This window comes from Mastomys coucha, unplaced genomic scaffold (assembly GCF_008632895.1).
Source record: "Mastomys coucha isolate ucsf_1 unplaced genomic scaffold, UCSF_Mcou_1 pScaffold21, whole genome shotgun sequence".
In the NCBI taxonomy this organism is placed as follows: domain Eukaryota; kingdom Metazoa; phylum Chordata; class Mammalia; order Rodentia; family Muridae; genus Mastomys; species Mastomys coucha.
The window spans coordinates 14823417-14850353 of record NW_022196904.1 but is presented as its reverse complement, the minus strand read 5'-3'; the positions used below and the strand labels follow the sequence as shown (position 1 = coordinate 14850353).

General features: G+C 46.8%; 2 protein-coding genes across 3 annotated transcripts in view; both read right to left on the bottom strand.

Moving 5' to 3' along the window:
- Positions 1 to 808: 808 nt before the first annotated feature.
- On the bottom strand, positions 809 to 14334 carry LOC116101701 (carcinoembryonic antigen-related cell adhesion molecule 3-like). Of its 2 annotated transcripts, XM_031385478.1 has the most exons (7): positions 14259 to 14334; positions 12802 to 13161; positions 8709 to 9065; positions 5392 to 5751; positions 3812 to 4171; positions 2090 to 2437; positions 809 to 1095 (listed from the first exon to the last, which is right to left on the bottom strand). In XM_031385478.1, the coding sequence occupies exons 1-7, from the start codon at positions 14320 to 14322 to the stop codon at positions 812 to 814; spliced, it is 2133 nt and encodes a 710-aa protein (XP_031241338.1). In that variant the 5' UTR covers positions 14323 to 14334; the 3' UTR covers positions 809 to 811. The 2 variants fall into 2 exon arrangements, with proteins under 2 accessions (XP_031241338.1, XP_031241339.1); XM_031385479.1 differs by lacking the exons at positions 2090 to 2437; positions 8709 to 9065 and having other exon boundaries at positions 14259 to 14322.
- A 12438-nt stretch (positions 14335 to 26772) lies between these two features.
- LOC116101691 (pregnancy-specific glycoprotein 22-like) overlaps positions 26773 to 26937 on the bottom strand; it is an 80589-nt gene continuing 80424 nt past the window's right edge. The window contains exon 9 of the mRNA XM_031385457.1: positions 26773 to 26867. Coding sequence (XP_031241317.1) covers positions 26773 to 26867 — 95 coding nt within the window. The remainder of the gene's footprint in view (positions 26868 to 26937) is intronic.

The following is a 26937-nucleotide window of genomic DNA, read 5'->3' as shown; positions in this document are numbered from 1 at the left end:
TGTTTTGTTACAAGCATAGAGACACCAGTAGATGGGGTTACACAGGGCTAGAGGGAACGGGACGAGTTAAAAATACTTTGAGAATGCACAATGTTAATGGTCACATGACAATATGAATGTGCTTCACGTCAATTTTGTGCTTCAAAATGCCCAAAGTGGGAAATCCCATATATTCCCCCCCAAAAAAAATGAAAGAAGGAATGAAGGAAGAAACGAAGAACAGGAAAAAGAATCTTATGAACGTCATTGACAGGATACAAAGAGTCCAGTCAGATCTCTGCTATGGATGTTACATCTGTGCATCAAATTGTGAATCAAAACTATTTAGACACAAATTATGTCCACCAGGATAGGGCAGATCCTCCTTCTGTTATTTGTCCTTGCTTCATATGGATGATTGGTGTTCAGGCAGCATTAGTGCTATGTGAGTCAGTTATACACAGAATATACTCAAGTATATGAAAGATGTATTTATCTCTATGAAGACCCTGCATGTTAACAGGGGAGTTGGAGCATCCATAACATTGGTGGCTGCTGAAATTAGTTCGCCTGGATTCTGAGGATTGGCTATGTATTTGATCCACAACCTAACTCTTAACACCACTGCAGTACTGTTTACTATACTGATGTTTTCTCTTTTTGGAAACCAAGTCTCTATGTCCTAGCCTGTTCTTGTACATGTTTATCTCAGAAATACAGACGCGACTCAGCACCCTGGCTGTACCTGACAATTTTCACCATATAACTCTGCTCCATTTTGTACCCATTGATAAATAAATGCCCCCATTCTGCTATAGGATAGAAGGAGGGGTCACTCAATCACCACAGCCAGGCTGACTGGGAGACTGGTCTGGGAACTGACTGGGTTGGAGACCTCACACTGATACTCTCCAGCATCTTCTCTCCTGACAGGATCTATGCTGAGTTGGCACTTTGACGGGGACAGTGTCATCCTCTCTGTGAGCCGCAGATTCTGGTTGTTGAAGAGCCACTGGGTGGAGACTCCAGTGTCGGCTGAGAGGCAGGTGAGAACCACAGAGCTCTGCACTCTGACTGTGGTGTCAGTGACTCGGATAAAGGGCTGCATCACAGGCTCTGTAAAGCAATAGGGGAGAGGACCAGATGACAGCCATCCTTCAGAAAGCTCAGCCAGCACCACTGTAATGATCAGAGAGGCCTAAAAGAACCTCCAGAGTGGACACCTTGAAGCTGTGACCACAGACAAGTTTCTTTTGCTTTGGATCTGCCACCCATGGCTTATGTGACCCTGATTCAGCCGCTGTGTATCCTAGGTCTTTGTTTTCCTACACTGGCAAAGAGTGCATGATCACGGCTGTGTTTATGGGTTGTGCATAGATATGAACAATGGCCTGAACTTGGGATGGGGGAGCTGTTCAAATCAGTAGCATCTCTTACAATTTACTCTAGGCTAAACCTCTGAGGGCAAGGAGCTGCTGTCCCTCCCCTAGGAGACCTGACCTTCCATGAGTCTCCTAAGGCCATCAGAACAATTGGCTTCTGTCCTGGCACCTATCCACTGAGACTCAGGAGAAGGAGGTACACAGGTTACATACATGACTGCAGCTGTCAAGGCAGTGCATAGCTGATCCTACAACCTATGGGATTTGCACAGTTAGCAAAGCCTTGTTCCCTGTCAGCTCTGACAGGAAGTTCAATGCCAGCTCTGAGGAGAAGCTATCCAGGGATAACTAGAGTTGAATCTGGAAGTGAGGTCCGAAACCAAGGCTTCCTGATGCTCACTTCACTGTGATGAACCATTGTTCTCTCAGCTAGACCCTGCCTTAGCTCTTTCTCGGGGCCATGTTTAGGGTGAGAGCCCCAAGAGTCTGATACCAACTGTCATCTGTGGGCTGTTACCCCGGATACATCTTATTCTGCAGGTGGAGGCAGGTGACAGATTCGGATCCATTTCAGTACATCTACTCGATATATTCCCTGCACTAAGTTCTCAAACTCCAACATGGAGACACACATACAGAGAGGCAGGTATAGCCCACACCTGACAGTCCTGTGTGTATAACATGGATTCAACCCCACCAGCACCCAGACATCTCAGAGAATTACTTACTATATATGTGGATGTGCGCATGTATTCCTTGAGTTTCAAACTGTCTGTTTGAGGTTAATAGGGTATATAATCCAGCGTCCTTCTGGGTGGTATTGTGGAGCAGAAGAGATCCATTGGAATACACTGTTTCTCTGCCACTGTGTGCAGGCCCCAGTATGCTTCTATTTCTGGTTATTATGTTCCGTGAAATTTCATGTCTGCTGAGAATGGTTACACCTTTGTACCAGGAAAAGGATCGAAGGTTCTCTGGCATATTATGAACAAGTAGGAGAACATCTCTTCCTTCAACAACATTGGGTGGCACTAATTCAATGACAAGCTGGCCAGTGACAGAAGGGTGAACACAAGCTAAAAGGGCAGATAGAAGAGAGAAGAAAGACAAATTCATCAATATTGACACCTTTGTCTTGGGTGAAAAGATGGGGTCCTGTGACCAGAGAAGCTTGGATCCATCACTCAATGGAGGTGGGTGGGCATGTCTGCATGAGTCAGAGGGAGTGAGCAAACGGCCCCCATGCCCTCGGTGCACCTGACTGTGTGTCGCTTCCTCTGTAGGGAACTCTGTCCTCTTGTGTCTCCACCCTCACTGTCCTCACCTGCCTGGTCATGCTCGGATGTGGGGGATGGGGGTGACTTCCCTGGCCTCTTCCTCTACAGAGGAAGTCTTCACCTTCTGACCTCTTTGACCTGTTCCTTTTCTGGTTCCAATCAACCTCTGACTGCACTTCAAAGTGAGCTTCCTTGTCTGTCTTCCAGTCCACTAGTGCTAGGATCCTGATAGGAAAGGCTAGTTTGATCTTTTTGGAAGTTTCAGTGCCTAGATGGGTTCACATACATGTGGGTGGATGATGTCTCAAGACCTCATGTGTCCAGGTGTTGATAAAATTCTCATATTCGGAGCTACTGACACTGGTTAATACTCCAGTTAGTGTATGCATGTGTGGGCTGTGGGGGTAGGGTGGTTATGTAGATCTGAGAAGGTTGTGCCAGAGGCCTCCAGATCTGTAGGGACATTGCGGGGTGGGGAGGGGGGAGGTGGTGGAAGCCAGGCTACAATTAAGCACACAGCTCCTGGAAACACTTTTCTAGGGAGTGGTTGTGGCCTACTATAGCCACATAGCAGCTGGAAGTTCACTGGGAGAACTGCAGATCATGCCTGGGTGCTATACAGCTCAAAATGTTCCCGTTTGCCTGCAGAGCAGCATTCACGGGGCTGGACCCCAGAGGACAATCACTTGCAAGGAGGACTTGTGTCCTTTGTCCCTCCCCTTGGAGACCCTTATGTACCTGTGGGGTCTCCTAAGCCCCTCAGGACAGTTAGTTAATGGCCTGGGCACCTGTCCAGCTATGCCCTCCCTGCTGACTCTCTGAGGTAGATGTCCGGGGACCTAGCCTAGCCATGGCTCCCATGGCAGTTCACCAGATGGTGCTACAGGCCAGCAAGGCCTTGTGCCATGTCAGCTGTAACAGGAAGTCAAAACCAAGCCATGACAAACAGCTCCCTAGTGTCCCCTGGAGTTCAGGGCAGAGACAGAGACAGGTGACAGGTTTTGATCTAATGCTGTTGGTCCACCCGATGTGTGTCCTACAGTAAGTGCCCAGATGCCAATGTGAGGACACAATGCAGTGGGGGAGAGAGCAGGCACAGCCCAGTCCACACAGTACAGTTATAAAGTAGGGTAAGCCACACCCAGCAACTGGAAGCCATAGAGAGTCACTTACCATCTATCTGGACTTTCACATGTGCTGTTTCAATTTTGAAATTTCTGTCTACCATTTGTAGTGTGTACACGCCTGTGTCTCTCTCAGTGGCATCCTGGAGCAGCAGGGATCCGTTGGCATACAATATCTCTCTTTTGCTGTGTGCAGGCCCCTTGATGACAGAATTAAAGGCTCTGCTGTACTCTGCTATTTTAAAGATCTGGGTGCTATACACAGATTTGAACCAGGAAAACATTCGCAGATCTTCTGGCAGATTGTGAACCTGGAGAAGAACACTTTCCCCTTTAGCAGCATGCCGTGGCACTAGCTCGATCATGAGTGGGGCAGAGTTGAGAGTGTCACAGCAAATGGAAAGGGAGGCTGCAAGGGAAAGGAGAAAAGCCATCACATGGAATCATTGTGCTTGATGGAAAGATGGCGACCTCCATCCTGAGCAGGTGAATTTGTCATTAAGCCACGTGTAGACATTTCTACCCCACCCATTGGAAGTCAGCAGTGTGACTTCTGTTCCCTCCGAGCCCTGGAGTATGTCATTCCCTCTGCATGGAGTTCTCTTCTACGTCATTCCCTCACTGCTCTCTGTCAGACACTGTGTGCACTCATGCTCACATGAGGCTGAGGTTATGCCTTCTCTGAACTTTTTCTCCACAGGCCCCACGTATAAGTCCTCTGAGTTTTTCTCTCGGTTTCCTTTGTGGCTCTGTTCAACTTCTGACTTTCCGTTCTAAATGTTCTTGCTACTTTGCCCTCCAGCCCACTGGTCTAGAAATGGGTGAGGGCTGGGCGCAGTCTGATATTCTTGGCAGGCTCAAGTCTTGGAAAAGGATCAGGAACTATGCTGGCTGGCTTTATGCCAACTTCGACAGGCTAGAGTAGATTAGAAAGAGCGAGCCTCCATTTAAAAATCACCACCAGATTGGCCTGTGGGCAAGCCCAGAGTACATTTCTTAATTGGTTATTGATGGGAGATGGTCCAGTCCACCCGGGGTCCTGGGTGCTATAAGAAACCAGGCTGAGCAAGCAATGAGGAGCAAGCCCATAAGCAGTACTCCTCCATGGCCTCTGCAACTTTTTCTAGATTTTATACATAAAACTCATGTTTGGAGAAAATAACTACCCAGTTTGACATGGACAGCCAAAACCATTATTCTCTGTCAGCTCTGAGAGTTATTAATAGTCTAGCCCTGACAAAATGTTCCCTCAGGTCACTAGTAGTTGAGCCTCGCACAGATGAGTGCAACCAGGGCTTCCTGGTGCTCACCTCTCTTCGGATGTCATCCTTTCCTCAACCAGCCCCTGCCTGACGCCCTCATGGTCTTTCTTAGGGGAACATACATTGAGATCCCCACAAGACTGGACAGCATCTGACATCTTTGGCTGGGTTGCTTTCCATCCAGGTCTTTCTGAATGCAGAAGGGAGTCAGACAATGGAGTCTGATCTATAGCCATTTTTCTCCACCATGTGTGTCTTGCACGAAGTGCTCCAACCTCAACATGGGGACACTATGCTCAGGCCAGAAAGGACACACCTGTGTGTCTAAGCCTCACATAGCCCTGACTGATCACACAGAACCACTTACTGTCAACCTGGAGTTGCACATGCTCTACTTGAGCTTTCAGGTCTGTACTCAGAGCTCGTAAGGTATAGAATCCAGTATCATTCCAAGTGACATTCTGAATCAGGAGGGATCCGTTGCTGTACACTGTCTCTCTACCGCTGTGGGCAGGGCCCGGCACACTTGAATTCTTGGCTATTACATATCTTGCAACCTCAAGGTCCTTGAACACAATCACGCCTTTGTACCAGAAAATGGCTCGGAGATTCTCTGGGAGATTGCGAACAAGTAGAAGAACGCTTGCCCCTTCAGCAACTCTGGTCGGCACTGATTCAACAGTGAGCTTGGGAGAGGTGGGAGGGTGAGCAGAGATCAAAAGACAGGCTAGAAGGGAAGAGAGAGATCCATCAATCTGGGGATGCTTGTATTTGACTAACACGGTGCCCTGTGTCCTGAGTAGGTGTCTCTATTGCTCAGATGAGATGTGTGGGTGAGGGTCTCGCTGCTGTACTTGGTGGAGGTCAGTGCATTACCTCCATGTACTCCTTCACCCTGCAATTGCCATATGATTAGTATGATACTCTCTCCTTGGATGTCAACATGGCCCTGGCTCACTGACCAGTGTTGGGGTGCTGCCTCCTGGTTATCTTTCCTCATAGACCTTATGTCTTGGCTCTCTGACTTATTGTTGTTCTGTTCGTTGGTGGCTCCAGTCCACACCTGACTTCACCTTCTGGCTTCCTCTGCTGGTCTGGCTTCCAGTCCACTTGGAATAGGGTTTTGTGAGGAGCAGAATCTGTGTTTAAAAAAACTCAGATACCTGTGAAGGATAAATGAGTGAATGGATGAAAAACTAATGAGCAACCAATGGCTCAAGGTCCAACATGTCCAGGATTTTATTTGGAAGACTCTCACCTTTCTAGCTAATGTATACCCCCAGATTAATTTAATTTTTTACACTTGTTTCTGTTCTTTTGTGTGTGATGCTCTGTGTGTGTGAATACATGCAAGTGTGAACACATGTGAATAGCTGCATGCATATGTACATGTGTGGGTACATGCCACAGTACCTATGTGTGGAGCAGAAGACAACTTAGAGGACTCAGAGGCCTCTCTCCTTGTTCCACATGGGAGCTGAGGATTAGACACAGGTCACTGAGTCTGGCAGAAATTGCCTTCAGTCACTGAAACACCTCACCGGCCCACCACAGTCACTTATTTTTTGAGTCACCCTGTCATATTTGGGAGCAACAGTCTTCAGGATACAGTAGCCAATATGATTGAATATGAGTAGGAAACTCACCCCTCTTCATCCTCACCCCTCACCATATCCTGTTCATTGAGAATTTCCTACTGTTCAACCTCTGACAACCTCTGTGTCCTCTCCACTAAGAGGCATGCAGACACCCTCAATCTCCTTCAGACCCTTGTCCTCCTTAGAGACTCCAGCCAGGGCCTGAGCTTCACCCTCTCACACACACTATCAGGGAATCCTCTCTTCAACTGTGACACCAGCCCTTGCCTGTGGTGTCCTCCCTTGCCTAGGGAGGAAGAGTGGGAGCCCATGGTCTCTGACGCGTGCCCTGTATTCCCACAGCATAGGAGAGCTTCAGCTCCAGCGCTGCCACCATGCTTTGCCATCCCAGGGTCATCTCTGCTGTCCTGCCTCCCTCTGAGATGAGCCCGCACCTAGGTAGAAGCCCCTCCCAGAGCCACATGTGCTATGGACAGAATCCTTGTCCAAGGAAGGCACTGCTGTCTCCTCCCTAGGTGCTGCTAGGTCCTTCTCTACTCCATTCTCTCATTATGTTTCAGTCTCCAGACCACACAGTGAGTAACAGACACTTAAGCACCCCTGTGCTCCAGAATCCAACAGATCATCCCAGGGCTGACCTCTCCTCTTCCTGGCCTCGGCTCTCTCACCAGCACAGAAGACAACTCTGGGATCCCTATGCAACACGTCTGTGACCCAGAAACTCCACTGGGCACCAAGTCATCCCCGTGTCCATAACGCTCTGGGAAGGTGGAATTTACACTCAGCCAGAGGTGAGAGAGTGTCTGTAAGAGCTGGAAAGGGGCCAGCTGAGTGGTGACAGGGGAAAGAAACTCATCGCTTATCAGTGCTGTCAACATTCAGGACCCAATCCAGGACAAACGTTCTGGAGCAGTTGTATCAGGAGATCCATGCCCTGTGTGTGCAGCAGCAGGTCACCTGTGCCCTGGAGATGTGTGGGCTCACCCTGCTGTGGAGAGTTTCAGAGATAAACCTGAATTCTAGCCTCCTTTGTTGGCTGACATGTAGTTCAGGTCAGGCCACGTCGACCCTGACCTTTTAAGGGAGTCCTTTCCTTGATAATTTCCCCGTGGTCACCCTCTCTTTTCCCTTAAGATGCTAGAAGGAAGAAAGTTGAACAGGGTCCCCTAGTACAGCACTGTTCTCAGCCACAGGAAGCAGCCAATAGGTCAGTGTGGCCTTGTGGGAGGGACCTTCAGCTCTATCGGGACAGAAATGAAAATCATTTCTTTCATCTTCTCCTGGAAACCAGCATCTCACCGTTTGACCATGAGCTAATACCTCCCCCTGGTGATCAATGGGATGACTGCAGCTCATTTCTGGGATCTGTCAAGACCAGCAAAGCCTAGTTGGCTTCAGGAGAGGATTCCCTGAGGTGGAGGACCTGTGCCCTTTGTTCTTCCCCTTGGACACCCTGGCTTTCCTGGGAAGTCTCAGAAGCCAATGAGGACAGTTGGTTCACACCCGGTGACCTGTCCAGCTATGCTTTCCATGCTGAGTCTTGAAGGAGGCGACCTTGCTTACATGTGGCTTTCAAATTAGTGCACTAGTTGGTTTCAGATATTAAGAAATACGGAAACCCAAAAACTATTGTTCCCTGTCAGCTTCAACAGGAAGTGTCCAAAGCTGGCAAAATAGTCTTCAGGGTCACTTGAAGTTCAGCCTGTGCCAGAGGTCTGGAGCCATCGTTTCCTGGCGCACATCCATAAAGATATCAAAATCTGCCTAGTGCCAAGAGGGTCTTTCTCAATACCATGTTCATAGTAAGAGCCTCAAGAGACTTGGCTGAGTCCCTTTCCTATCACACACACACACACACACACACACACACACACACACACACGTTCACACACAGTGCTCTCTGAGTGTGGAGTCAGGACAAGAGTCTGTTCTATGCCATTTGTCTCCACTGTGTGTGTCTTGCACAAAGTGCTCAAACAACCAACATGGGGACAAGGTACAGAGGGGAGGCAGGCACAGGTCAAGCAAAACAGTGCTGTGTGTCTAATCCTAGACCAGCACTGACTGCTCCCGGAGAAAGACTTACTGTCCACCTCGAGTTGCACATGCACCACTTCAGCTTTCAGATCTTTACTCAGAGTTCGTAAGGTGTAGAATCCAGCATCATTCCGAGTGATATTCTGAAGCAGGAGGGATCCATTGCTATACATTGTCTCTCTACCGCTGTGGGCAGGGCCCAGCACACTTGAATTCTTCGCTATTACGTATCTTGAAACCTCGAGATTCTTGAACACAATCACTCCTTTGTACCAGAAAATGGCTCGAAGATTCTCTGGGAGATTTCTAACGAGAAAAAGAACGCTTTCTCCTTTAGCAACACTGGGTGGCACTGATTCAATACTGAGCTGAGAGGCGGGAGGGCGGCCACAGGACAAAACAGAGGCTAGAGGGAAGAGAGAAATATATCAATATTAGGACGTTTGTGTTTGTCTAAGATGGCTCCCTGTGTCCTGAGCGGTTGTGTCCATAGCTCAGCCGAGGTGTGTGGATAAGGGTCTCCCTGCCCTACTTGGTGGAGGTCAGCACATTACCTCCATGCGCTCTCTGTCCCTCACTTGTTATTTCCTCTCTATGGTGCTCTCTCCTTGGGTGTCAACATGGCCCACCTCACTGTCTTCAGATCCCTGCTCACACTCAGTGTAGATGGGCATTGGGATAATGCCTCCCTAGCTCTTCCTCTATGCACTCTAATTCTTGACTCTCCAACTCTCTCTGTTGTTAAGTTTCTGTTCCTTTAATGGTTCTAATCCACATGTGACTTCACCTTCTAGCTTTCAGGGCATGAAGACTGGGGTTTCCAGTGTAGGGGAATGCCAGGGCCAATAAGTGGGAGAGGGTGGGGTGGCAGGCATGGGGAGGGGGGAGGCAACAGGGGTTTGTTTTTGTTGTTTTTGTTAGTTTCTTTGTTTTTTGGAGGGGAAACTGGGAATGGAGAAATTTACATGTAAATAAAGAAAATCTCTAATAATAAAAAAAATACATAAAAAAAAGACTGGGGTTTCATGAGAACCCTGATATGTCTTACATTTAATGATAATAATAATAATAATAATAATAATAATAATGATAATAATAATCATTCATATATATCTCTGTGGACACTGCCAATAAACAGATTTATTTAAGGAATTCATAGGTCTGGAGGTAGAGTATTGAGTCTTCCACTTTTTTAAACTTATTTATGAATTATATGTTTGTGTGAGTTTCAGAGCATGGATTTATCTCAGTGTGTGTGTGTGTGTGTGTGTTTCTGTCAAGGGCATGTCTCAGTGTGAGTGGGTGAGTGGGTGCAGGACATCATCCCTAGGTGGAAGTCAGGGGACAACTTACGTTCACTGGTTCTCAGGTTGTCAGACATGAAGCAAGCAAGCACCCATATCCACTGAGCCATGTCGCTGATCAACATCAGCTTGGTTTCCTATTTGGGACTTCACAGCTGAGAATATCAGTCTTCCGAATACTGTGCTCGTGATGAATAACTGGGTGAGAAAAATCTCCCCCTCCCCCTACTTCTTCACCAAGAGCCTCCTGATGCCGCTGAGCCTCTGTCCCACTGTGTCTTCTCTCCCTAAGTTCCTGAGGAGACTCCAGAGAATAGATGAGTCCTCTCCCCTCACACTCTGTAAAGTGTGGTCTCCTCACCCATGACCAAGAGGGCCTGACTGGTGGTACAACCTTTGCAGAGGGTACAGAAGGCACTTTCCTGGTCGCTGAAGCCAGCGGCTCTCCTCCCTTTGTGAAAAGTCTGCTCCAGCTTAGCTCCCCAGTTCTCTTGCCCTTCCCCTCCTCTAGGCTCAGCCTGCTCCCAGACAGAAGCATCTTCCAGAGTCCCAAGAACTGTGGGGGTGGGGAAGGCTGTGTTCCCTCCTTGTCCACTCTCAGTGCTGCCCACCAACCCTCTCCCCTTGGCTCTTTATGCTTTAGTCCTCTAGAACACACTATGAACAACAAGCCTTTGAGCATCCCTGTTCCCTGAGAGAATAGCTGTTTACCCAGAGGTTTCCATCTGCTCCACCATGGCCTTTGTCATCAACAAAGAGGGAGCTTCTGCACTCCCTGTGTGACACAGAAACCCAGCTGGGCACCCAGTCTGCTCTGTGTTCTCAGTGCTCTGGAAAATGGAATTTGCCCTCAGGAGAAAGGGGATAGATGTCTGTGAGGGATCCAAAGGGACCAGCTGCATGATGAGTATGGAAGGGACAGATCCATTCTCACTGCAGGCACCAGTCAGGATTCTGAGGGAGAAGAAAGGCCCAGCAGCAGATGTGTCAGGAGCTCACAGCCTGAGTGTGTGGGAGGAGGTGACCCGAGTCCTGGAAGGACTGCTCTGGACTCTCCATCATCCCATGCAGGGTTTCAAAACAGTGCTCACAGTTCCTCTGTCTGCTGAGCTGTGTGGTGGGTCTGCCCATGTGCTCTATGGCCGTTCTGAGATGCCTTGAACCTCTCTCTGTCTAGGTGATTCCCATAGGACACCCTTTCATTCCCAGAGAAAATATATGTCTGGAATGTGAACATGATCCCCTGGCAGGGTAGCAGATACAGGAAGCAGCTAGTAGGTCTGAGAAGGCTGTGCCAGTGGCCTCCAGTTCTATAGGGACAGAGTTAAAAGCCAGGATACAAGGAGGGTTCCTGGTACAGAAAATACTTTCCTAGGCATTGATTATATGCCCTGATGCTGCCTCCTCCTAGGCTTTACAGGAACCTCAGGTCATTTCTGAGGAACCGTGGGTCCGAGTTCCACCTTGCAACTGGGGTGTGTGAACCCAGCTCAGGCACATGAAACTGGAGGCATTAGGCTACAAACGTAGCCTAAGATGAGGGTTTCAGCCCAGGTGAGAAACAATACAGTCTGGGGCTGAAGCTGGGGTTCTCAAAATCAGGACTGGTCCAAGAGCCTGAGATGAGCCCATTGCAGGGGGATGGGGTACTCCAGCTTAGCTCAGAGGTAACTGTCCATATCTGGAGGGCAGAGGGGCCTTCTGTGGCTTCCCCCTACGGAGGTTCTTGATGAGATAGACAGTTCATACTTGCCAAATTGTGTATTGGTAGTGGAAAATAGATGTATACAGCTTACTCAGGGTTGACCTTTTGCCGGAAGGAATGTCCAGGAAGGGAAGCTTACTGGCTACACCCAGTCCATCTACATACCTGATTAGCATGGTTCTCCATGCTAATCTCTGTGCCCCATGCTACTTGACTAGGTGTCACAATCCTCATGTGGGGTGTCGTGGTCACATGCTCCAGGACAGAAACCACAGCTGCAGTAAATCAAGCACCTGCTGTTCTCAGATATGAGAATTTACCAGGGTTTCTGAATCCACTCAACCTTCCCAGTTTTTTTCTGGTGACATGGATCCACTTGCCCCACAGGGAACTGTCCACATCAGCAGAGCCTGTGATCAATTGCATGAAGAGGAGAAATCCCTAAACTGTCCCCAGAAAACAAGAACTTGTCAGGAGGACCTGTGTCCTCGGTCCTTCTCCTTAGGGGTCCTGACCTTCCTGAAAAGCTCATAAGTCCATTAGAAGAGTTGAATGATGGGCTGGCACCTGCTCTGATGTCTCTGCTGAGTCACTAGGGATGGTCAGAAGACCCAGCCTAACCATGGTTCTCACTGCAGGACACTGTCTGATTACACATAGCAAAAGACTTTCACGACTCAAAAGCACTGGTCTCTGCTGACAGAAAGTCAAAATGCAACTCTAGTAAAATGATTCTCAGAGCCATCAGGAAATAAGTCTGGAACAGAGGTCTGGAATCAGAGATTCCTGGTATTCACTTTCATAAGGAGCACATGGCTTCCTCAAGCAGGCAAAACCTTCCTCCCTCCAGGCCTTTTCACAGACAGATTCCTGCTGAGAACCCCAATTGTCTAGACAGAAGCTGGTGTCCGTGGCAGACTTGCCTACCATGCACCCAGATTTCTCCAAGGTGAAGTCAAATGAAGGATTCTGCACAACTGACATTATTCTCCACCATGTGAGTCCTGCACTAAATGCTCAAGCCCCAACATGGAGACACAATGCAGTGGGAAGGGAGACACAGGCCAGGCCTGACACTTCCGTGTGTCTAATGGAAGGACCCCACCCAGAACCCAGAGTTCACAATTACTTACAGTACACGAGAAGGTGCATCGACGTGTTTGATACAATTTCTCCACGTTTACTTATGGTTCGTAGGGTGTAGAATCCTGTGTCCTCCTGGGTGACATTTTGGATCCACAGGGACCCGTTGCTGTACAGTGTCTCTCTACCACTGTGCACAGGCCCCGTCACACTTACGCTGTAGGTCAGTGAATACAGTGCAATTCCGAGGCTCATGTCTGTCACCCCTTTGTACCAGACAAAGGCTATAAGATCCTCTGGCAGATTTTCAACGCATAGAAGAACATTTTCTCCCTCAACCACTTGGGGTGGTAAAGATTTGATGTCAATTTGGGCAGTGGTGGGCAGGAGCCAGCAGGTTAAGAGGGAGGCTAAAAGGAAAGAGAGAGAAGCCACCAATCTTGAGCAGGTGTGAGCATCCCTCAGCTTATGCCTGTGGGTAGGAGTGCACCTTTAATAGAGTTGAGCAACTTGACCTCCATGTCCTCAGAGCCTCAGAGGGTGTCATTTTCTCTCTGTGGAATCCTCTACTACTATACTCTTCATATAAAGAATATCTGGTATGAGGAGAAGTGGCTCTCTGACCTCCTCTTCCTCCTCCTCCTCCTCCTCCTCCTCCTCCTCCTCCTCCTTGTCCTCCACACAGTTCTCACTTTCTGAATTGTTTTCTGTTCTATTTAAGGTTCCATTAAACCATTGGCTTTCTCCTCTGGATACTCTGACTTCTGGTCCACTAGGAAAAAAAGGCTTATTGAGGACAGAGATTTGTATGGTCTCCTTGGAAGGTTCAGTTCCTGAAAATAAAAAATCTCAGAAACCAGTATGGAAAAAAGAAGGGAGGGAAGGAGGGAGGCAGGCAGGCAGGCAAGAAGGAAGGAAGGAAGGAAGGAAGGAAGGAAGGAAGGAAGGAAGGAAGGAAGGAGAGATATCTCCATGGATTCATCTACATAGTTCCCAGGTTTGTAGCAAATGGCAACCATTACATTCAAGTGTGATTTATATTTCTGTATGGTATGTGTGGGTTTGGGAAGGCATATGTCTCAGTGTGCACACTGTAGATGGATGACACACACCTGTGTGGAGAGTAGAGAAGAGCCTGCAGGAGTTTGTATCTCCATCTACCGTGTGAGAGCTGAGGAATGAATTCAGAGTGTCCTGTCTCCACACACTGAGCTGTCTCACTGGCCCTCCCAGGTTTGACTTCTATTTGGAGAGTCACCCTGTCATGGTTGGGAACATCTGGCTTCAGACCATGGCAACCAATGTGACTAACTTCGAATATGGAGAACTGAGAATTTTCCCTTCCCTCATCAGCTCAGAGCTTCCTGCTGCTGAGACTCTGCCCTCACTGCACCTTCTCCACCATGAATGTAAACAAAACCCACATATTTTCCCTAAGGGTCCTGTCCATTTCAGAAGACTCTGGGACCCTCCACCCCACACACAGTCAGGGAGTAGGCACACTTACCTGTGAGCAGGAGCCCCGGCCAAGGGCTACACCCCTTACTGGGAAGCACAGAGGACACCTCCATATCTCTTCTAGCTGTGATGGCCTCACTCTGAGAAGAGCTTCAGCTCCAGCAAGACACCTGGCCTCTGCTGTCCTTCCTCCTTTTGAGCTAGGTGTCCTCTCAGGCAGGAGCACTTCCCAGAATCCAAGGGGCTATGGGTGGTGGGGTCTGTGTCCAAGGCACTGCTTGGTCCCTTCCACTCTCAGTGCTGCCCTGCATCCCTCTCTTTATCTTTCTCCTCCAAGCAACACCTTGAGGAGCTGTATTGATAAGCATCTTCATGCCCTCAGAGAACAACCGTTCATCCCAAGGCTGACATCTGCTGACTCCTGGCCTTGAGTCTGTCAGCACCAAAGAGGGAGCCTCCATCCTGCCTGTGTGTCCCTGTGTGACACAGAGAACCAACAGAGAACCAGCTGAATACCCAGTCTGCTCTGTATCCTCAGTGCTCTGGGAAGGTGGGATTTTCCCATGAGGAAGGTGACAGAGATGTCTGTGAGGGCTAAAAGGGACCAGCTGAGTGATGACTAAGGATGAAGATCAATCCTTTATTACTACAGTCACCAGTCAAGCTCTTGATCCAAGAGAAAGATCCAGAAAAAGTTATAGGAGGATTTTCATGTCTTGAGTGTTGGGAAGGGTCCTGAGTATCCTAGAAAGGACTGTGGGCTCCTCTTCCTATGGAGGGTTTCAAGGAACCCTTCCAGCACTATGTGTTGGCTGTCGACAGGTGAACCCTGGTTCTCTCTGGTCTTCTTGGATCATCTAAGCCCTTTGTCTGGATGACTCCCCTGCAGATATACACTCTTCCCCTAAAGGAGATGCCAGGAGGGAGGGGACTTTCAGGTTCCCCAGACAAAGGGGTATCCTTGTACACAAGAAACAGAGCAGGGAGGGACATCCATGTTAGTAAGTACAGGGATGGAAACCAATCTCCTAGGCAAGGTCATGGCTCAGGGAAACAATTGTCTGAGTGTTGAGTGTGTATCCTGATATCACCCCCTGGAGATCACCAGAACTGTGATCTCATGTCTAGAGCAACAGCATGCATGGTTAACACGTTAAATGTGACCTCCCCTGATCAGGCACGGGGTTGGGGGGGTGGATGTAGAGCCTGTCATCCTACCCACTGTGCTCTGCAGATCTAATCCTATCTAGTGTAGGGTGGGTCTACACAGGATTCCAGATGCTATCCTGGAAGTCCTGGACTGAAGTTGGAAAAAGTGTGCATCTAGAAGATGGGCATCCTTGGAAGGAGCCTTGTGCTCACAAAATTTTAAAGGACAGTCCTGGTACATTTTCTTCAGACTTACAGGAAATGACAGTAAGGAAAGGGGGTGCACCCGTACTCACTGGCCCATGTCTGGGGGCTCATTCCTTCCTTCTCTTGGCCCACTGGATACTGAAGGGTCTGCTACCGAGGACAGGGAACAGAACAGTGATTCAAATGAATGTACCAACTGCTCTTCCCTGTACACTGCTCTAGGTCTCTTTCTGTCATTGTGATAAAAAGACCCTGAGCGTCCCCAATGAAGGAGCTAGAGAAAGGACCCAAGGAGCTGAAGGGTTTGCAGCCCCTTAGGAGGAACAACAATATGAACTAACTAGTACCCTCAGAGCTCCCAGGTACTAAAACTCCAACCAAAGAGTACACATGGGGGGGACTCATGGCACCAGCAGCATGTATATAGCAGAGGATGGCCAGCCTGGTCATCAATGGGAGGAGAGGACCTTGGTCCGGTGAAGGTTCTATGCCCCAGTGTAGGGGAATGCCAGGGCCAGGAAGCAGGAGGGGGTGGGGTGGTGAACAGGGGAAGGGAGGAGGGAATAGGGGATTATTTTAGTTTTTGCTTTTTTATTTAATTTTTTTTCTTATTTTAATTTATTTTTCTTTCCTTTTCTTTTCTTATTTTTTTTTTTTTTTTTTTTTTTTGGGAAAAGAACCTGGGAAAGGAGATATTGTAAATAAGAAAACATCTAATAAAAAATAAATAAATAAAAAGAGCCTGAGCAGAAGCAAGTTCAGGAGCGCATAGCATGCACTCCTGTCCAGGTCTGGGTCATAGTGTAGCCCTGAAGTAAGTCAAGGCAGAAAACACGCTGCTTGCTGGCTCATTCTCTAGCTTACACTTAGCTAGCGCTCTTATACAACAAAGGACTACCTGCCTAGAGATGGTTATGCCCACAGTGGCCTGAGTCTCCTGCGTCAGTTAAGACAATCAATCACACACATGTCCACACCCAGACCTGATAAGGAAGTTATTTAGTGCAGACTTTTCCCCCAGGTAACACTGGGCTGTGTCAAGGTGACAGTTAACGATAACTAGGACACTGTATCAACTGTCAAGTCTTCCTCCTCCAAACTCCACAGGAAGTTCCCCATTCTCCTAGTGAGTGTCCTTCTCTCTTCCCTGCAGACATCACATGTGCTGGTGTCCACGGTCCTGCACAGCTGGACCCTCGGAGTCAGGATGTGGCTCAGGAGCATCTACCCTGGGTTTCACTTTTCCCACTTAGCAGATACTGACCCCAGGAACAATCTGATGCCTGATGTGAGGAGTTAGTGAAACAGGAAATCCCATCCTGACGTGGGGACAGGCGTCCCAAGTACCTTCATCTTCTGGCCTCTTCTAGCCCCACTGGAATCAGAGCAGAACCCAATCATTAACTGAGACAAGATGGGAGATGGGATCATTTGGGAGAAAGGAACAAGGGCATGGCTCCAAGTTCTGAGTGATCCTTTTAGATCATGGAGAATATGTTAGCAAACGGAGGGAACAGGAAGGCATGAGTGACAGACAGAATGAAAAGTCCGGGGACCAGGCACACAGGAACTCTGTCAGCCCAGTGGCTCAGGTTCCTTCTGGTCTGTCTGGGCTGGTGCCCTGAGAAGACCTTGGGCGCAAGCTCCACAGCCAGTCCCACAAAGCCCAATCAAAGCTCCACTCCCAGGTGCTCTAACAAGCCCAGGATCAGAGGTGAGGAAGACACATCTGTCCCAACACTGGGAGTAACTAGAACCAGCAGTACCAGGCACACAGGAACTCCATCAGCCCAGTGGCTCAGGTGCCCGCCGGTCTGTCTGGGCTGGTGCCCTGAGCAGTCCTTGGGCACAAGCTCTGCAGCCAGTCCCAAAACACCCAAAGGAAGCTCCACTCCCAGGTGATCTAACAAGCCCAGGATCACAGGATCCCAGAATCACAGGATCACAGAAACAGCTTGACTCTGAGGAATTGTGACACAACCAGGATCACAGGAAGAACAGGATCTAGTCAGATTTAGCAAGGGCGAGTAGCACTAGAGATAACCAGATGGCAGGAGGCAAGCTTAAGAAAATAAACAACACAAACCAAGGTTACTTGGCATCATCAGAACCCAATTCTCCCAACATAGAAAGCCCACACACAATCACACGGGAAAAGCAAGATTCAGATCTAAAATCACTTCTCACGATGATGATACAAGACTTTAAGAAAGACATAAATAGCACCCTCAAAGAAATACAAAACACAGGTAAACAGTTAGAAGCCCTTCAAGAGAAAACACAAAAATCCCTTAAAGAACTACAGGAAAACACAATCAAACAGGTGAAGGAAATGAACAAAACCATCCAGAACCTAAAAATGGAAATAGAAACAATAAAGAAATCAGAAAGAGAGACAACCCTGGAGATACAAAACCTAGGAAAGATATCAGGAGCCATAGATGGAAGCATCACCAACAGAATGCAAGAGATAGAAGAGAGAATCTCAGGGGCAGAAGACACCTTAGAAAACATTGACACAAGAGTCAAAGAAAATGCAAAAAGCAAAAAGATCCTAATCAATTGAAATACAAAAATATGAGGAATTAGAAATTTGTTGATTGTCATCCAATGGTCTTTCTAATTTGCTAATTGGAGAAATAGGTCCAATATTATACAATCCACATACACTTTCAGCTTGTTTGTTCGTGACAGTGTCTTACTGTGTACAACATAAGGGTCTTGAAATCTTGCTTCTCATAACTCAGTCTTTCTATTAATAGTATTGCTTATTTCATGTTTTTATACTATACTATGGTTTTCAGAACAGTTTACATATTTCAAAAGTATTTATATACCCAAAAGAAACATAGACAATTAAATTGGGAAGGGGCTTGTAAGAGAATAACAAAGAGTGAGACTGAATGCTTTGCGTGACGTTTGTTACCATTGTATCAAGTTTAAAGAAGAGGACTTTGTAAGTTACTCTTTCTCTAAGATGAATGCTTTTCCAAATTATCACAGCCAATGAACCAAATTCTTACCCTCACCTAATGTCTGTGCCACCCTCCAAGCAGAACTGTTCATTGAAACAGTTGGTGAATGACTTCACAGATAGACCATCTTAATACACACACCATTTCTTAAATGAATGTAACCTGTCCTCTGTGGGCTGAGAATGAAGTCACTCAAGTTAAATAGCTTGGCTCCCTGTGGGACCTCGGATCCTTGCAAAGACCCCTTTCAGCCAGTGTTGGTTTTTGTAACCTACACGCCCAATCCATGTCCTTAGAGAACCAGGCAGAAGGGCCTGAGTGCTCAGACACGGTGGGTCTCCTGTGCTGTGTGAGAGAAACGGTCTTTGTCATATGGGAGCTGAGCTGCAGAGCTTGATAGTACAGACCTAGGACCTGGAGTCATAGCCCCAGTGTCTCTCTTGGTCCTCAGTGACCCACTGTCTGCCTTGCACCATGTTCCTCTGGCTGTACTGACCTCCACTGCTGAGCCTGGGCCAGTGACTTCCAAGGCATTTCTTCTCAAGGCTGCCCTAGAGATCAGACAGAAGAAGAGTGCACACTGAACTTCCATTAGAAACATCCACAGTCTGTCCTCAGGGCTTGACGTGTGTTCAGAAATCTCACATGAGTCAATGAGCAGGACTGGAATTCAGCTCACTACCCAGGCTAGACCATCATAACGTGCCAAACTTACCAGGTGTTCCATGGTGACTGGCAAGAGGCACAGGACCACAAAAGACAAACGATGAGCCTCCAAAGAATGAAGGGTATGAGAGTCAGGCAAGTAGGCTTGAAACAGAATCATAATTCTTTTCCTTGGCCTATAATGCCCTTTCCTCCAGACCTGAGGATCATGCAGATATATTTCCTGATCCACAGGGTGGCTGTTTGCTTTGTTTTAATATTTTATGTGTTTGTTATTTTGGCTGTATGTGTATCTGTGTACCACAAACATACCTGGTGTTCACACAAGCTAAAAGGGGGCATTGGGTCCCCTGAAACTGGAGTTTCAGATGGTTACAAGTTGCCATGGAGGTACTAGGAATTGAACTTGGCTCCTCTACAAGAGCATCCAGTGCTCATAACCACTGAGCCATCTCTCTAACATTCCCAGTGGATGTTTTCAGAAGCAGATCTGACTGGAAAAAAAAAAAAGATGGAGTGCAAGAACTGGCTAGAACTCAGGCTAGGACAGGTGTGCTCGTCAGATCTGGGATTTGGAATGCTAACTTTCACTAAGGCCAGTCCCTGCAAGGATTATTTCTCTAAAGAGCAAAATGAGATGAGAGAAAGATGCTAAGGTTGTTTGAAATCAGTGACTCCCTGAGCAGAAAGAGTCCTGTGTTCCATGAAGGGCCTACTGAAGTAAGGGTGACTAAACAAAACCCCATCCTTCACCTTCCAGGAGTGACTGTGTCACACCAGAAACATGGTTTCCTGTCTAGTACGTGCGCTGACAGACCTAGAATTCCTCAGAGATTCTCCAGAGGCAGGTGACTTAGGTCTAGAGTCAGGTCTAACTGTCCATTTGTTTTCAACTCTTGGACAACGTGTCCCCTTAAGCAGCTGATGACCAAGATTAACATCAGCTCCTCTCTGCTTCACAGACACCTGAGAAGGCCTCCGGGGTGGAGACACTGGATACGCGGCTGGAGACAGATAGCTTGTGCTTCACATCTATCCCCTGTGGCCTGTGTGGGTGTCATGTGGACAAGTGTTCCCCGTGTCTCAGTTTCCCAGTGACAGCACTCTTGGGGGAACAAATGTTGCAGTGTCTACAAGGTAGCCTTAAATCTGAACAAGGCCCTGACACTGGGGCAGGGCAGCCGTCCAGATCAGCAGCATCTGTTTCAATTTCTCTGCAGGAAAGAATTTGCTAGACTTAATTGTTGAGGGCCATACAAGAGGACCAACATTTGGAAATGGCTTTAGAACTCATGGAATGTGGCCCACTGGTAACCACAGCCACATGGGTGAGCCTCGCTGTGACATGGCCAGAGGACTATGTGTCCTGAGGACTTCATGCTGTTGTGGAGTTCTGCTCTGCTGGCTGCCTTCACATTCCTCTTAATCTAAGAATTATATGAAAAATCTAGCGGGGTCTTCCAGTCCCTCACTGGGCAGTATTTCTGGCACTCACAATAATAATGATTGATCTCTTTCAGGATTGCTGCTGGAGCAGATTAATGATTCAGTCAGCACCTGAAGAAAGAAGTATACTGTCAGCAATGACCACCACTCTTAGAAAACATTTGGAAAAATAAAATTGTTAGTGAAACTATGTTGAGATGTTTTTACTACTAGCTCTGATGTGGAAAGTCTTAGGGAACAATCTGAAGTCCAGAAAGGCACACTCCTTTTAGTTGAGCTAGGCACCTTTTACGGTCAGGGAACAAGAGCCATGGCAGCACTGGCTGATGTGACTCACACGGAGGCTGGACTGCTGATGATTGATTTCTTGTATCAATTTTTGCCCTCAGCCTCCTGATATGATTTATTAAGAACTGCTAATGAGTAGATGTGCATTCTGAGGATTTAAGGTAGATAACTGACTTTTATATAAAATTTTGGATTTGTGTGTTTCTTTTAAGCTTTTTACAATATTACTTTTAAAGATAAATTATAAAATAATTACCCCTTCTTTGTAGCTACAGATTTCTGCCTACCAATAAGAGAAATTGGCTGAGAAAAATACCTTGCTTGCTTACACTTTGTTAATCTATAACAAGTTGCTTACTTACAAATGTATATGAGTTTTTGGAAATAATTTGTTGTCTTTACCCCCACTACCTAATGTTATTTCTTGTAAAGGACTTTTATCATTAAGGCATGTTAGATTTTGTCAAAGACTTTTTCTGCACCTAGAGATGATCATATAGCTTATGTTTAAGTGTTGTATACATATATATATATGTATATATATATATATACATATATATATACCCTATCGAAATACTGTTCAGAGGTAAAGACAAAAAATAAAAAATAAAAAAATAGCAGGAAAATGGGGGGAATTAGAAAATATACTGATCATAGGAACCAAAACCAAGACCAAAGACAAATGCCCCGTGTTCTTTCCCACTTGCAGTTTGTAATTAGTGTCTTCAGATGTATGCGCTTAACCACCACAGATAGCTAGAGAAACCAGAAAACTTAAGAGACCATGAGCACAGGGAACAGAACAGTGATTCAAATCGATGTGCCGTCTGCTCCTCCCAATACACTGTTCTACGTCTCTTTTTCTTGGTGTGATAAAGAACACACTGAGCAACAGCACTTTAGGAGCGAGTAAAAAGGTTTATTTCCTTTGTGGGTCTGGGTCGTTTCGCAGCATAGAAGGATATTAAGACACAAGACAAAATTACGGCTGGAAGATTCTGACAGCTAATAAATCATTCTGTTCAATGTCAAAGGTCAGATTCCAATCCTCCTCACACTGCTCCAGGTCACCTGGACTCAGGGGACTGGGACAATTATCTGGAGCCAGGACTTCCTGGCAGTCTCTTCTGTTAAGATTGCACAGTTCCCTCAGCCAGACTTGGTCTCAAGGATTTTTTTTTTCAGGCTACATGTGTGGTGAGACCCACACAATCTGGGCTTATCTTGATCCTTTGGCTGAGTTACCCCCCCAAAAAAAATACACATCCTGCTCTCAACAGTGTGAATTCAAATAAAACATTCATATATTTTAGTTTGTCTGCTCTGGGTGTTTCCTGCACTAAATTTTAAAGCCCCAGTGTGGGCACATACTGGCAGGAAGCGGGAACAGTCAAGACCAGTGTGTGCAAAGTAAAAACATTCCACCTAGCACCCAGAGGTCACACCAACCATTGGCTGTTCACATGGTGATACATCTGTTTGTGCAGGTTCAGCCACAGCATTTGAGATTTGAAGGCTCAAAATATCCTGTGCCCATCTGGATGGTGTTGGCTGGAAAGGCAGCGACCCACTGGTGTGCGTTGTGCCTCTGACACTGTGTGCAGACCCCAGGAGGTTTTGATTGGTGGCTATTACAAACTGTGTGAATCCATGGCTGTCAACCTCAGTTTCCCCTTGTGTCAGTGAAATGCTTGAAACTCTCTGTCCATTAAGAACAAATAGAATATTTTCCCCTGGGGATGCATTGTGCCTCAGTAGTGTGCTGAGCAGTGTGGCGAGCTGTACCAGCAGCTTTGAAAGTGAGGCTGGAGAGAGGGGTTAGTGGTTAAGAGAACCAGCTGCTCTTTCAGAGGATGTGGGTTCAATTTCCAGCACCCACAGGATGACTCACCATGGCCTTTAGCTCCTGTTCTAGGAGGTCTGATGGCCTCTTCAGACTTGTGCAGGAACCATATGCATGTATGTAGTACACCGACTATAAATAAATAAATAAATAAATAAATAAATAAATAAATTTTTATTCAAAAAAAATGAATGAAAAAATATGGCTGGATAAAGAGAGAGAGGGAAATCTTTACATTTGGTAGGAAGCTGGGTCCTGAGTCCTAAGCAGGTATGTTCATCCCTCTGCCTCAGTGTGGGGGGAGGGGTGTACAGTACTGTGGTACTTAGGAGACTTTGGAGTATGTAGGAGCAACATGACATGACCTGTTTTCAGTCAGTGCCCCTGAACGTGTCATTCCCCCTACGTGATCTCTGCTCACTCTCAGAAGCATTTGTGGGTAGACAGGTGCCTTCACTAACCCCTTCCTCTAGAGACCCTCGGCCATCTCTTTAATCATTCACTTTTATAAGGTTTATTTTACCTTAATGCGTGTGTGTGCCTGTGTACTATATGCATGCAGGAGCCCTCTGAGGCCAGGTGACTGTGTGGCATCCCCTGGAGCTTTGTGAAGTCTCCTAAAACGTGTGCTGGGAACTGAACTCTGGTCTTCTGGGAGCGCAGCATCTCCCCACCATGCCATTCTCATTTTCTTCTTTTATTCCCTTTGTGGTTCCAGTCAACCCCTCTCTAATTTTACCTTCGAGATGCTAGTCTGCCTTCCAATCCATGGTAACTAGAGCTTCAGAAAGAAAGAAATCTGCCTATGTTTGTAGGAAGGCATTGTGCCTAGAAAAAGAACAGACTCCTGTGGAAGAATGACTGAAAGGATGGATGTATTAATGAATTAATGAATGAGTATAGCAAAACACTGACTTTTGAGTCTCATGTTGGCAGATAACAAAATAAGCTAATATCGAGTTTTTTTATTAGATATTTTCTTTATTTACATGTAAATTTCTCCTTTCCCAGTTTCCCCTCCAAAAAACAAACAAACAAACAAAAACAACAAAAACAAACCCCTGTTGCCTCCCCACTCCCCATGCCTGCCACCCCACCCTCTCCCACTTATTGGCCCTGGCATTCCCCTACACTGGGGCACAGAACCTTCACAGGGCCGAGGTCCTCTCCTCCTATTGATGATTGAATTTGCAATCCTCTACTATACACATGCTGCCAGGACAATCAGACCCACCATGTGCAGACCTTGGTTGGTGGTTGAGACCCTGGGAGCTCTGAGGGTACTAGTCAGTTCATATTGTTGTTTGTCCTATGGGGCTGCAAATCCCTCAGCTCCATTGGTCCTTTCTCTAACTCCTTCACTCGGGACCCTGTACTCAGTTCAATGGATGGCTGTGAGCCTCTACATCTGTTTTAGTCAGGTACTGTCAGAGCCTCTCAGGAGATAGCTATATTTAGGCTGGCTTGCCCTTCCTTCAGTCCCTGCTCCATAGTTAATCTCTGCAACTCCTTCCATGGGTATTTGGTTCCCCCTTTTAAGAAGAAATGAAATGTCCACCTTTTGGTCTTCCTTCTTCTTGAGTTCCTTCTGGTTTGTGGGTTGTTCTTCCTGCATTCCAAGCTTCTGGGCTAATAACCACTTATCAGAGAGTGCATACAATGTTTGTTCTTTTGTGATTGGGTTACCTCACTCAGGATGATATTCTCCAGATCCATCCATTTACCTAAGAATTTCATAAATTTATTGTTTTTAATAGCTGAGTAGTACTCCATTGTGTAGATGTACCACAATTTCTGTATCCACTCCTCTGTTGAGGGACATCTGGGTTGTTTCCAGTTTCTGGCTATTATAAATGAGGCTGCTATGAACTTGGTGGAGTATGTGTCCTTATTACATGTTGAAGCATCTTTTGGGTATATGCCCAGGAGTGGTATATCTGGGTCCTCCGGTAGAACTATGTCCAATTTCTGGAGGAACCGCCAGTTTGATTTTTTTATTAGATGTTTTCTTTATTTACAATATCTCCTTTCCCAGGTTCCCCTCCAAAAAAAAATAAAATAAAATAAAATAAAATAAAATAAAATAAAATAAAACAAAAGCTAAAACAAACCCCTGTTCCCTCCTCCTTCCCCCTGCTCATAACCCCATCCCCTCCTGCTTACTGGCCCTGGCATTCCCCTACACTGGGGCATAGAATCTTCACAGGGCCAAGAGCCTCTCCTCCCATTGATGACCAACTTGGCCATCCTCTGCTATACACATGCTGCTGGAGCCATTAGTCCCACCATGTGTACTCTTTGGTTGGTGGTTTAGTCCCTGGGAGGTCTGAGGGTACTAGTTAGTTCATATTGTTGTTTGTCCTAAGAGGCTGCAAACCTTTCAGCTCCTTGAGTCCTTTCTCTAGCTCCTTCATTGGGGACCCTGTGCTCTGTCCAATGGATGGCTGTGAGCCTCTACTCCTGTATTAGTCGGGTACTGTCAGGGCCTCTCAGGAGACAGTTGTGGATGCCAGCAAATGCTGGATGACATGAGCCTGATAAAGCTGTCTCCAGTTTTATTTTTAAGTTTACATTACTTATGCATTTTATGTGTGTGAGAGACAGACAAGCAGGCAGGCAGGCAGGCAGAGAATATGTGTGTGTTTTAGTGAGTGGGAAAATGCTTCTCTTCACATAAGAAGGTTAGAGGTCATGAGTGAATTGGTCCTCTCCTTCCACCATGCGTGATCTGGACGTCGAACTCAGCAGCCAGCCTTGGCAGCAAGTGCCTTTATCCACAGAATCATCTCAGTGGCCCAGCCTGGTATGATACTCATTTGGAGACTCACTCTCTCATAGCTGGTAGCCTGGGCCTTTGGTCTTCAGCGTCTAATGGCCAATGGTGATTGACTTGGAACAGAGAACAATCTGGATTTCTCACATCCTTTACCATGTGCTCTTCACGAAGAACTTCCTGCAGATTAGCTTCTGTCCCCCTCTGCCCAACAAGAACAAACTCTGAGTCTTCTCTCAAGCTCTTATCTTAGAAGCCATGCTCTCGGCCACCCTCCTCCTGTGCACGGTGAAGACACTGCTTCCTCACCTGAGCGTTAGGGCACAGGGCTGCAGCTTTATGGCTTGTTCCCACAGTCGTAATCAGGCCACGCCTCCTGAAGCTCACTCTAGGACACAGTGGAGGCGCTGTCTGTGCTGAGTCCCAGCTACTCTCAGTTTACAATCCCATGCTCCTCCATGTTCCTTGTCACTTACACAAGACTGAACTACATCACGTGGTGTGAAGCTTCCCACTGCCCCTTTAAGGTTTTTTTGTTCTGGGATCGGGAGGACACTGCTCATTGGTGTGGCCCAGAAATAAAGAATACTCTCAGAAGACGCTCCTCAGCCCTTTCCATGATCACTCTCAGGATAACTACTTCTTCTCTCACTCTCTCTAGCTCTCTTATTTTCATTCTCGTTTTTAAAAAGAATTTCTTTAAAAGCGCATTTTTTTTAGAATTTTCTACATGATTATTGTATTCAACCACTGTCTCTCCTCCCTCTCCTCCCATGTCCTCCTCCTTCTCAACTTCATGATTTCTTCTTCAACTATCATTATTACATTTTTTGTATATAAATATAAAAGTACTATCTGTTGGACCCATTTCTTGCCACCCATGTGTAAATGTGTTTATCTGACCACTTGGGATTGGATAGCCTATCAGGGGCTCATCCCTAGACAATACTCACTCTCCCTCTCAGCACTCATTGATTACTATAGCTCTTTATATAGGAGTGGACTCTCTTGAGATTTGTCCATCAATGCTGGAATGTCCGTTGGTGTTGAGGTGACTGTGGAGGAGGTCATGTGGATGAGATACCTTGACTGCAGCTTTTCTGTCATATATTGAATACATAGTCTCACTATAGACATCCTGATTATCTTGCTATTATACTCTTTCCACTTCCCCACTTCCCCTTCTAAAATGTGCCCAGACCCTCGAACAAAGAAGTTATGGTACAGACAGATCAGTTGGTGATGGACACCCCATGGTGTTGGTTGTTCCCTGAATTCCAATTAGTTTTGGATTTCTTTGGAGGTCCCCATCTGTGAAGAAGAAGAAGAAGAAGAAGAAGAAGAAGAAGAAGAAGAAGGAGAAGGAGAAGGAGAAGGAGAA